We start from the raw sequence: 12,426 nt of genomic DNA, 5'->3' as shown, positions 1-12,426 counted from the left end.
GGCAGCTTAGTGCCATTTCCCCTTGTCCCATCTCCTGTCATCTGGCTGAAGAGACCATCGCCCATCTCTCTGCACCCTCCTGTCAGGTCAGTGTAGGTGGTGATAAGGTCTCCCCTCAGCCTCCTCTTCTCCAGGCTGAACATCCCCAGCTCCCTCAGCTGCTCCTCATATGATTTGCCCTCCAGCCCCTTTCCCAGCCTGGTTGCCCTTCTCTGGACTCACTCCAGGACCTCGTTGTCCTCCTTATGTTGAGGAGCCCAGAACTCGACACAGTACTTGAGGTGTGGCTTCACCAATGCCGAGTACAGGGGCACAATCACCTCCCCAGACCTGCTGGCCACACTGTCTTTGATACAAACAAGGATGCCATTGGCCTTCCTGGCCACCTGGGCACACTGCTGACTCAAATTTTCTGCCTGCAGTCAACCAACACCCCCAGGTCAAATCATTCCAATCATGCTGTTAGATAAACTTCCTGCTTTTGGATTTTTCATCCTAAAATAAAAAAAATCATTTGCCCTCTGTAGGCTATGTTAATACAACATGAACTTGTCTTCTGCCATCTCTAACTCTGTAGGAGAAAAGAGGCAAAATATTTGCTTTGTTTTTCAAGGTGAGGGAGGATAATTTTTTCCCCATTGACTCAAAATGCCAATCTTTAACCTAGTCAAATACTACATTTATTTTCCAATACATAAGAAAGGCAAAAGAAGTGAACCCCAAATTAAAAAGCTAATATTTTGGCTAATAATATGAGGGGAGATATGCATATGTTGTATTGATTAAGCTCAGAAAGACTTCTTAGCTTAAATTAGTAAAAGTATTGCTGTTCACAGAATCACAAGGTTGGAAAAGAGTTTTAAGATCATCAAGTCCAACCACTCCTGTCCTATGCTAAACTATATCCCTAAGTACCTCATCTACCCATCTCTCAAACACATCCAGGGATGGTGACTCAAGCCCCTCCCTGGGCAGCCTGTTCCAGGCCCTCACAACTCTTTCAGTGAAGTTTTTTTCCCTAACATCTAATCTGACCCTGCCCTGGTACAGCTTTGTTCCATTTCCCCTTGTCCCATCTCCTGTCACCTGGCTGAAGAGACCATCACCCACATCTCTACAACCTCCTTTCAGCTAATTGAAGAGGAGGCTGAGGGGAGACCTTATCACCACCTGTTATCATGGTCCAAGAGCTGGAAAGGGAGTGGTTTATCCTATTTATTTATTCCTCCTGCTGTCACCCACAAAGCAAGAAAATAAAATAACATCAGTGTGAATCCAGCATTACCCAGATAAACATCTCAGAGTAAAGTGATGAAAAGACCAAGTATGACAGTATTTTTACACATGACAATACCCAGCTACGCTTCTGTTAGTGTAAAATTTTCTTGCTACAAATAGAGCACTTGGCTTGAGGATGCAGTTGGCTTCCAAAATGGGACCTTATGCTTTTCTTCCCAGGCACCAAATAAAAAGTGGTGTATGGGGTGGGGAGAAGACTTTTTCATACAGAATCTAGTCATGGGCAGAGGGCAACAGTCCTCTCTTTGCTTACCCAAATCTGTGCTCTGATGGCATAAAGGTCATGGGTTGTTACTGCAGACCCTGTTCCTTGGAGCGAGTGTGCTTGCTACCTGGGCTGATGCTGTGGCAACCACCTCCTCCTGTTCCTCATCTCCCCTAAAGATGTTACAGCCATGTTGTTTAACCATCTGGACTTAAATGGACAAATTGCAAACTGGAGATGGGAACAAGGCTATGTTGGCAGGCTGGGGCTCCCATGCAACCCAGTTGTCACCTGCAGAGACAACAGCAGAGCGTGCTGCTATGGTCTTGTTTTTCTGACTCACCATCAGGCTGAGGAGAGATCAGAAATCATGAGCTCAGATGTGAAAGCATGAAAAAACTATGTAACAAGCAGCAGCAGTAAGAGACCTTCAAGAGAAGACGGTTATCCCTCAGATGCCATCTTCCTTGTCCCCATGCTTGCATCTCCTGAAGCATCCATCATTTGCCACAAATAACTAATCACTGCTCCACCACTTCAAGGCCTAAAATTTAGTCTATTTCCAAAGGCTGTTATCTTGACATGGGAAGACACTATTGTTTTAGCCAAGGTTTCTGGCCATCTCAGACCTCTGACAATGGCAATCTGGGAGAAAAATTTCGACAAGAAAAAACTTAGCTGATAGATTGATTTGCTGTGACTATTAGAAACTGTTCAGGCACATGAAGGGATACTCCAAGGACCTGGAGTTGGAGAGGGTTCAGAGAAGGGCCACAAAGATGATTAAAGGGCTAGAGCATCTCCCCTACAAAGAGAGGCTGAGGGAGCTGGGCTTGTTCAGCCTGGAGAAGAGAAAGCTGCAGGGGGACCTCATTGCAGCCTTCCAGTCCCTGAAGGGGGCAGAGAAACAGGAGGGGAATCAACTTTTTAAAAGGGCAGACAATGGCAGGACAAGGGGGAATGGATTAGAGCTGAAGGAGGGAAGGTTTAGAGTAGATATTAGGTGGATGTTCTTTACAGAGAGAGTGGTGAGGTGCTGGAACAGGCTGCCCAGGGAGGGGGTGGATGCCCCATCCCTGGACGTGTTCAAGGCCAGGTTGGATGGGGCCCTGGGCAACCTTGTGTAGATCCAGGCCTGGAGGTTGGTGTCCCTGCCTGTGTCAGGGGGGTTGGAATTCTATGATCCTCGGGGTCCCTTCCAACCTATACCATTCTATGATTCTACGATTTTATGACCTCTCTAAGCAGGGAAAGTGGTCAAAAGCAGATGAATTTATCATCGCTGGAGAGTTCTGCTGCTCATCACCAGCTTTTGTCATTTATCACAGACATGTCGGATATCTGGAGCTCTGGGATTCTTAAGGGTGAGATCTGTCCCATAAATACAGCTATTAATGCAGCAAGTGTATTATACAGTTAAATGCAAATGTTGCAATCTGGCAACCCATTTTTCCTGCCAAACCTCGAAGGTTTTTCATGTCAGAAATTGATGCCAGCAGCGATAAATGGAGGATAGATAAAGTTAATCCGACCGCTTTGAGTTGAACGGGGAAGGTATTACTTTGAAGGGTTTAACATATTAACTGAATCAAAATGACATTTCAAAATATTTATGGAAATATTTTTAAAAAAAGCTTATACAAGCAGTATAACAAAACCATATAAAATATTATTAAATCCTACCCTTAATTAAAGATGCTGACACTTAAAAGGTTCTGTCTGATTTACTTTACAAAAATCTTCTTTCAGTAAATTACGACTTTCAAATATCTTCTTGCTGTAAATGAATTTGCATTCCAGAGGAATTAAAAAGGTTTTAACAGAAGCTTTAGAAAAATATATAAAAATTTAAGATATACCTCCAATTTATCAAACGTGAGGGTAAAATAGGAAAGGAAAAAGGAAACAATACTCCTAAATGATAAAATGAACTGAGGAAAAAAAGCCTTTATTGTTTTATGTCAGTTCAGGAACAGATCAGGGACATGGATTCATCTAACTTTCTCAGCAGGTTGATGAGCCTTCTAGCCATGAGAACAACCATTCAGCTTCCTTGGAGAGGAATCTGGGCATATCCAAAGGTCATTTCAGTCCAGTTAAGGTATGAAAGACAAAAGCAAAGGGTTACTCTGCTTTTTTAGTGTAACACCAGTTAGATGTGAAGAAATGAGTTGTCTTAATTCTCAGCCTGAAAGCAAACTACCAATGGTAATTTCTTCATTTGATTCACCTGGTTTTCTTGAGACACCCTAGGGTGCCACCAGCCTTACAGCTGTTATATCAGAAGCATATAAACAGCAAGTTCTGTGCCAAAACTGCAACCCCACATGTATGATTTAGACACCCTGGGGCATCTCAATAGCCTCAAGAGTCATCTATCTTATCAGGATAAGCTGAAGCTTGACAGACACCATAAACTGAGCTCTTGTAGACCAAGCTTATCCATAACAAAGGGGATATGAACAACCTGTGTCAAGCAAGCACAATGTTTTACGTCCTGAATGTCAATGTCTTTCAAAGCTGCTTCTAGAAACCCCACAAACCACCTTGGACTGAGCCTGGACACACTGAAGAGCTCACTGTCCCCCCTTTAGTTAACTCTCACTGCTCAGAGAGCTTTCAAGCTTGGATAGGGATGCTTCTCTTCCAAAAAGCACCTCCAATGGGGCACACTGCATATGTTGCATCGACTTGATGAAATCAAGAATCACTTGATTTCAGGGCTCTGTAGTGGCAAAATAAAAACATAGAATCGTAGAATGGTCTGGGTTGGAAGGGACCCCAAGGATCAGAGAGCTCCAACCTCCCTGCCACAGGCAGGGCCACCAACCTCCAGGCCTGGATCTACACAAGGTTGCCCAAGGCCCCATCCAACCTGGCCTTGAACAGCTCCAGGGATGGGGCATCCACCCCCTCCCTGGGCAGCCTGTTCCAGCACCTCACCACTCTCTCTGTAAAAAAAAACTTCCCCCTAATATCTAATTTAAACCTTCCTTCCTTTAGCTTTAATCCATCCCCCTTGTCCTGCCATTGTCTACTCTTTTAAAAACTTGATTCCCTTCCTGTTTCTCCAGTCCCTTCAGGTACTGAAAAACTGCAATGAGGTCCCCCCATTTCCAAAATGATGGAATTATTTTATTCACCTCAATTATAATATGGTAAACTACATTCTGGCACAACTTGAATTCCCAAGATGCCCTGTGAGGTTAATGCTTGGCTCAAAGACTGGTATGAGCAGCAATCCAAAAGCTGCACTTTTGGCCTCTTCTAGGACTGTGGTCTTTGTCTCATCCTGAAGCAGCTCAAACTGAGCTTTCCATTTGAAACTCCAGTTGAAACCTTTCTGCAGTCTTAGACCATAACGAGTTCTGCAGCATAGCCATAATAAAATCATTAAGGTATTATACATCAGAAAGTATGTGCTTCGTCAGTGTTCTGCAGAAAGTGAGTGCTTTTTAAATGCTGCTCAGATGGGACACTCAGGAGGTGGCCAAAGGAATTCTCTGCCATGCACCATGTTATCCAGGGTGGACGATAACAATTCAATCAGAAAAGCAGCTTTATTTTCTCACAACGTATAACTGCAGAGCTGAGCCTACTCTCAGTGGCAGAGAAAAAACCCCTACATATTCAATAAAGTGCAAACTAAAGGAAAATGTAAAAGGGAGAAGGTACTAAAATTTGGACTTTTCCTCCAATCAGGAGAAATCAACATATTATGCAGCTTGGACACACTCAAAATTCTCATCAGTGCTGAAAGTCCCCAAAATATCTTATAACTCCTCCATTAACAGGCAAATTCTTTCTAGTGACTGGTAAAGGATTTAAAAAAAAACACATAGTGAAGATTTATGGGCTACAACCCAGACACACTCAAACAAAAAGGGGTAGCAAGCTCTGATCATAACTCAACACAATATTGTTCTTGACCTTGCACATGCAGTGAGCCAAGACCAAATGTCCAATGAGGAGATACAGCCCTCACTGAGGTGAGCAATGCATGAAGAGCATGATTTGCAGAGCATGGATCACTGCTATGGTCAACCAGCCTCCACATAAAGGACTTCAAGGAACCTTCAGACTATTAAAAGCTAAGCCTCATGGCTTCAAGGTAGCCATCAAATGCTACTTGCAATTTGCATGACCACTTTTCTTTAGGTCATAGTAAGATTAGATCAGGTTGTGAAAAAACAAGGGGTTTTTTTGGCAAAAAAAAAAAAAGCTGGCTTCACATATCTTCTTATTAAATTTTGTTCTTGTGAAACAAGAATAAAGCTGATGGTACACAGGGAAAATTTATCCTCACAGATAAATAGGGATATGTGCGCTTTCGAGTCTCTGTGCTAAGGCTGGCAAAAGTAGCCTTCACCACTGATCCATTGGGTCGACCATGAACAAACTTGGGCAAGAACGACACAAGGGAGTGCATCAAACTTCTCAGAGAGCATTGTCCAGTTCACAGGAATGCTTTCATTTTCAGTCTCTTTCTTTTGAGAGTGGTGGGAGACAAACCAGACATACCCACTCACAAGACCTGGACAGATCAGACAGCTGGGCAATCACCAACAGCATGAAGTTTAACTAGGGTAAGTGCCAAGTTCTGCACCTAGGAAGGGGCAACTCTGGCTATGCATAAAGACTGGGGGATCAGACACTGGAGGGCAGCCATGCTGAGAGGGATTTGGGACTCTTGGTTGACAGCAAGTTAAACATGAGCCAGCAGTGTGCCCAGGCAGCCAGGAGGGCCAACCATATCCTAGGGTTGCATCAAGCATGAGAGCGCCAGTCGGTCCAGGGAGGGAATTATCCAGCTCTGCACTGCACTGGGGCAGCCTCACCTCGAGTGTGGGTGCAGTTTTGGGTGCCACAATACAAGAGAGACATGAAACTATTGGAGAGTGTCCAGGTGAGGGCAACAAGAATCAGGAAGGGTCTGGAGGGAAGTCTTACGAGAAGAGGCTGAAGTCCCTTGGTTTGTTCAGCCTGGAGAAAAGGAGGCTGAGGGGAGACCTCATCACGTTCTGTGGCTTCCTGACCAAGGGGTCAAAGGGGCAGGTGATGATCTCCTCTCTTTGGTAATCAGTGACAAACCTGAGGGAATAGCATGAAGCTGCAACAGGGGAGGTTTGGGTTGGATATTAGGAAGAGGTTCTGTACTGAGAGGGTGTTCAAGCACTGGCACAGGCTGCCCAGGGAAGTGGTCACAGCACTGAGCTTGGCCAAGTTCAAGAAGCATCTGGACAATGTACTCAGTCCCATGCTCTGACCTCAGGATATTCAAAGGTTCTGTTCTACAAATAGAAACTGTTTTTCACTACCTCTTAGAGACAGTGATGTATCTGGCCTTTTAAGTTTATTTGCCTAAATTAAAAGCTAGTTACCTCCAGTGTCTAATGTTGGAGAAACCCCTCATCCTAAATACTCTGGCTAAGGATGCAGATAAATTGCTTGGGAGCTTGGATTATTAAACCAAAGGTTAGGGGGAAAAAAAAAACAAACCAACAACACAGCTCTTTTTTCTTGCAATATATCACTACTTAAAAAGCTATTTGTAGCTAAGCATTACTGGAGAAAGCTGTCAGCATTCCTACTGGCCCTAGCTCCTCATTCCAGCTCCATGTACTTTTTTTTTTTCCCTTTTGCTCCCATTCCCTTCCCAATCAATCCAGGGTCAGCTGCATTCAGCAGACTCCATCTAGAGCTTCTTACAGGCATCTACATTTTACTTGCCAAGACTTCCAGCTCCAAGCACACAGCACTCACATATTTATGCTGGCTCCAGGAAGAGCGTTGACCAAGATTATTCACTGTTGAGTCTCATATATACCCTACTCACACATCAGCAGCCAAGTCTGTCTCACTGACTAGAACTGGCAATCCATTTGGGATGAACTCTCCCAAATTCACTTGCCACGGAGACAGCCCTTCTGCTGAACATCTCAGCTATCAAAGGGAGAGAAACCGTTTCAGAAAGGGAATAGACCAACCTGACACTAACAAGTCTGCAGTCATCTGATGCCCTTAGACGTCTTGTGCATCAGAGGCAGGAAGTCTGCATGAAGTGGAAAAGGAGTAAGGCAACTTTGTGGTTCTGTTTTTCCTTTTCCTTTCCTTCCTTTCTTTTCCTTTCCCTTCCTTTCCTTTTCCTTTCCCTTCCTTTCCTTTTCCCTAGGATGCTGAATCTGGGTAAGCAATTTTTTTGCAGTATACAGAGTATAGCAGCTCCTGGTCTCATTTTAATCAGAGACACAGTCATCCAGGTAGTATGAAAGTATAAAGTGTGGAAATTTTACTATTTAGATACCCAAAAACACTGTAATTGTTCTAATAGCCAAGGCTATAAACCTACCAAATGTTCACTCATTACTCCCCAGCCATCTTCCAAGTTAGAGGTTGTTCAAGGAGAAACATGCATCAATGTTTGAAGGAAAGGGGTCAAGTGGCAAAGGAGGAAGATTAAGCCATGATTTGCAGCCTGGGAAGCAGAAAACACTGCCCTAAAGGTCTCACCTGAAGAGCTGACCCTCTACCTGCTCCTGAACACCAAGATATATGCAGCGCTGCCAGCTCTTGTGATTCATAGCACGCTGCTTTTTGCTGGTGCAGCTCTCATGAGAGACAGGTAGAGATGCCTGTAGAACATTCAAGGCTGCTTGCACACATCTGGTAGTGAAATAGGGGGCAATGTGAAGGACACGTCAGTGTTAGGACAGGATGAAAGAACGGGAGGATTGAGGGAAATAAAGCTGCTGGTCCTCCTCTGCTGGGCACCCTGCAACTGTTTGGTCTGGAGATGCAACAAGCCAAATGGAAGAAATCAGAACAGACCTGCTAAAGCAAGGAGAGAGGGGATGAACTAGGAGTGTGGAAGGAGACAGCTGGAGGAATTCTGGGGCTGGTGAAAGGGACAGGGAAGCATGGTTAAAATAAAAACAGGCTGCATTTAGCTATCTGGACAATTAATGATAATTCTGAGATCAAAAATAATGATTGCAATTAGTGTATTATGCGTCTATTTATGTAACTGCTCAGGAAAGAAGAAAATTATCTAGCCATGTTTTTGAAGTGCTTTCAAGAGTCAAGGAATTGATTCTTAAATAAAAAAAGAATAGTTGAGGAGTGCAGGCACAATAGCTGCTCTGCATGATAGAAAGACTTTCCTGGGTTAAGGATCTCCAGCAGTTACTGGGGTGGTTTATGCTACAAGTAATTTTGTACATGTAAACATCTTTCCTGATTACATTGATCTCCACAGGCTGACTTTTTACTCTTACATCCTCTCCAATCTCCCAAATTTAGTTCCAAATCTTCTGACTATTATTACTATTACTATTTTTAATCCTCAAAGTTTGCAAAACAGAATCTATGTGAATTAGAGCAGATCTGATGCAGTGATGAAAGCGATGGAGAGAGAGGAGGAGAGGGACTGCAAACCAGTCTGAGAGTTTATATCGCATTGAGAAGGTCAGTCAAGTCCAACAGGCAAATTACAGAGTATAAAGCCAATAAAAAGAAACAGAAACCAAAATTCTCCCCTTTGTTCCCAGCAGAATCTCAGCAGGAACTGCAGTCATACATGAAATCAGAGCCCCATCCTAAGCACTTGATTTTTGCATGCAAGCAGCATTAAGGGAAGCAGCTTTAATAAATTGTGGAAAAGCCATTTTAATTCTGTAATTAGCATGCATACAATGAAAACTAACAGTGAGTGTTTGTGTACACACATATCTAGAAGAGAGAGTTTAATGAACTGTATCTATTGCAAGTGGAACTGGAGTTTCCTTTTCTCAGTGTTGTGCTGTATGATGCAGGTTTTGACATCACACCAGACTTTTCCACCTGTCAAATATCTTTTTAGTCTTCTTTTTTTTCTTCTTTTGTTTTTTTTTTTCTTCCTCTCTTAGATTCATCATCTTTGAGCAAGATGGGAGAAGGAGAAAAAATTAAAGGAAAAAAGAAGGAAAAATAAACTACACAAGCATCCTAGTCTGGCTTCATATTAAAATTGCATTTGAAAAAAACCCAACAAAACAACAAGAAGCAACCAACACCAAAAAATAACAACACACATACAACCCTGGAAAACCCTCGTTCATTGTGGGTCATCATTTTCTCTTATCTACCACCATTCTCTGCCCCCTGAAACCAGCACAAGCAATGCTTTAAACGATCAATATGTGTCCTACACTCATTAATCACCTAGAAAAAGGCACAAAATGAAGTAAGCTTGACAATAAAAAGTGTCCAGCTATAAAAAAAGGACAGAAGAAAGGGTGAGGATAGATGAGGGGAAAAAATTAAAAGGCTGGGATGATGAGAATTCAAAACAAACTCACAGTCCATCCTGAAGCTCTTGAGTATCATTTGAGGTCCCCAGAGATCGAAGACTCCTTTCCAGAGAGGTCACTGCAAACAACAGAGAAAGAAAAGATAAAGAAGCAGTACACTGTTTTCAGAAAAAAAATGAGCCAAACCCTTGGATTTTCATTCATCTGTTTGTCTTACAACGTTTTTTTTTCTTTCAAAACATCCCAATAAAGAAGTTTTTGGGTAAGAAACACATGAGCTAAAGGGGACAACATCTAACAATGCCTTTTATCCCCAAATGGATAAATTTAGTCCCTTGGATGCAGAAATGGTGAATCCACTTATGTGCCATGACATGATGGGGCATAACCATTTGTAACAGCAAAGAAAACTCCATCACATGGACCCTGCACAGATCCCAGGATTTCTAACTCTTCATATTACAATGATTGTATGAAATTCCCAGGGCTGGATTCTGGTATCTTCTGTCTCATTGCTCAAGACTTTAATACTGAATATCTGTTTTATGTTTTGACTTCGATAAAGTGGGCTGCTTTGCTGTGATCATCTCCTGTGTTTGAGCTAGAGACTATCTTGGGTGTTTCCATCCTAAGAGCAGCTGGAAGCTGGAAACATGGTTTGGTTTGTGACTTCAGATTTAAGAAACTTGTGTGTGTGTGTGTATATATAAAAAAGTGACACTGTTGCTTTTTTACATCCTTGAATGTTCTCAGCTTCAAATTCACTCTCAAATTAACTTCAGGTCACTATTTTTGGACTTAGCATATCAAGTATGCAAAGTACTGCAAGATCTTCCACAATGGAAGATGCTAAATAAATGACATCCTTAATATTTACATGTGGGATTTTCTCAGGAGGCTTCCATTTGTAAAAACTCATAACTCCTTATGAGTCACACTTCGATATTTAAGGAAGGAGAAAAAGAACAGATTAGAAACATGGCTCAATTATTTTCATAGAAATTTAAGAAATCCTCTGTTTTAATGACTCTGCAGACTTAGTCTTGGCCTGTAACTTCTAATAAGTCACCTTAATATTTTCTTCCTGACAGACAAAATCCCCTCTTCTCTTTTGAGCTTCTCTGGGTTGACACAAGAAGTCACCAAACCGCATAAAAAAAGTAATTAATGTGCCTGGAAAACATGACTATTCAAAACAAGTTGAATACCACCATATATTTTCACCCTGCTCACTAGATCTCAGTGACAGATTTTAGTGAAGAGTTTAGCAATAAAGCCTCAAGCAACTGCCTTGAACTGAGCTAACAGTTATTATCCTTTGCAGGATGCATGGCTCTTTAAAGAATAAGTGGAGAGTTTTCACTAATAGCTGTTTGTCTCTCTAGGAGAACAGGACTGATCCTGCAGAGATACCACAGATTTTATAATTATCTCTCTTCCCACCTCCACAAGCCTAAAAAATCAACCTCCCATGCTATCCATACACTGATTGTCTGATTCAAAGACAAAATTTAGCATCACCTAAAAAAATATAGATCATGGTCCTGGTAGACCAGACACAAGCACTTGTGTGGACACTGGATTTCAACGTATGTATTGATGCTGTATGCAACTGAAGAAGGCTAAACAGCAGCTACAACATCCAGATGCCTTTCTAACCTGAGTTGGAAAATCAGGACAATTCAAAGTGAAAGCTACTCAGTCAACCCGTGTCTTCCTACAAATGAAGACAACGTTGATGGAAGACAGATCTGACACACGGGCAGTTCTCTGAAAACAACAGTAGAGACCTTTGCTGCTGCCTGCTTTGGAGAAGATCAGAGAAGGAGGCACTTAACTGTTCAAGATGTTGTTTTACACTGAGGCAAATCCAAAAGCTCTCACATTTGTTAATTGTTCTGGAAAACACATATACTGGCAAAAGAATCTGAGACAGGAATGCAAGAGAAGAGGAAAGCACTTGTCAGTCAGCGCTTGACTCGGGTTTAAGTCCCTATTCTCAAATTTTATCTCATATTCTATTTGAGCATAATATTTACACACTGCCATAAAGGTCAGTTATCCCAAAAGGACAAGCTACACACTCTGGAACAGTCAAAGGTTGGCATTTTGATATGGCTCTTACCTTGGCAATTGCAGAATTGACACTCTAACTTATATCTCTGGGATGCTGGGGAGACTTAGCTATTTTGGGGGGGAAATCTAACTTGCTTTGACCAAGATTCACTCTATCAAAATCTGTGTATTTCCTCTGCTGGATATGGAAAATCCCTCTTAATTTACCAGTTCTGAGAGCAGTAACCTTACCAAAGGTGCAATACGACAAGCAGTGCTGGAGAGATGCTGTGAAGCCAGTGTTAAAACAGACATCTTACTTTAAAAGCCTTGTACATTTAATTCTTAAAAGGCATATGCTAGTCCTCCAGGACAAGGCACATTCAGAAGAGAGCACTACTGTTGGAGCTGCACTGATTTACATAAACTAGAGAGTTTGGCACCAGTTGTCTATGCCTATGCAATCCTTAAAGCCAATGGGGGATAAGAAACCATCCTGCAGTGGAAACTGAGACTTTTATCACACCTGGGGGATCCTGAAAAATCCTTTGCTCAGCCTCTCTGATCAAGGTAATAGGA

At 42.3% G+C, this 12,426-nt stretch overlaps 1 protein-coding gene across 2 annotated transcripts in view; it reads right to left on the bottom strand.

Moving 5' to 3' along the window:
* TSNARE1 (t-SNARE domain containing 1) overlaps window positions 1–12,426 on the bottom strand; it is a 533,676-nt gene that overhangs the window by 317,906 nt on the left and 203,344 nt on the right. For both annotated transcript variants that reach the window (XM_084259975.1, XM_084259974.1), the window contains exon 5: window positions 9,841–9,910. In XM_084259975.1, coding sequence (XP_084116101.1) covers window positions 9,841–9,910 — 70 coding nt within the window. The remainder of the gene's footprint in view (window positions 1–9,840; window positions 9,911–12,426) is intronic.

This window comes from Gallinula chloropus (assembly GCF_964237585.1).
Source record: "Gallinula chloropus genome assembly, chromosome: 2".
Classification (NCBI taxonomy): Eukaryota; Metazoa; Chordata; class Aves; order Gruiformes; family Rallidae; genus Gallinula; species Gallinula chloropus.
Note: the sequence above shows the minus strand (reverse complement) of the source record. Positions and strands in the feature narration are given on the sequence as shown.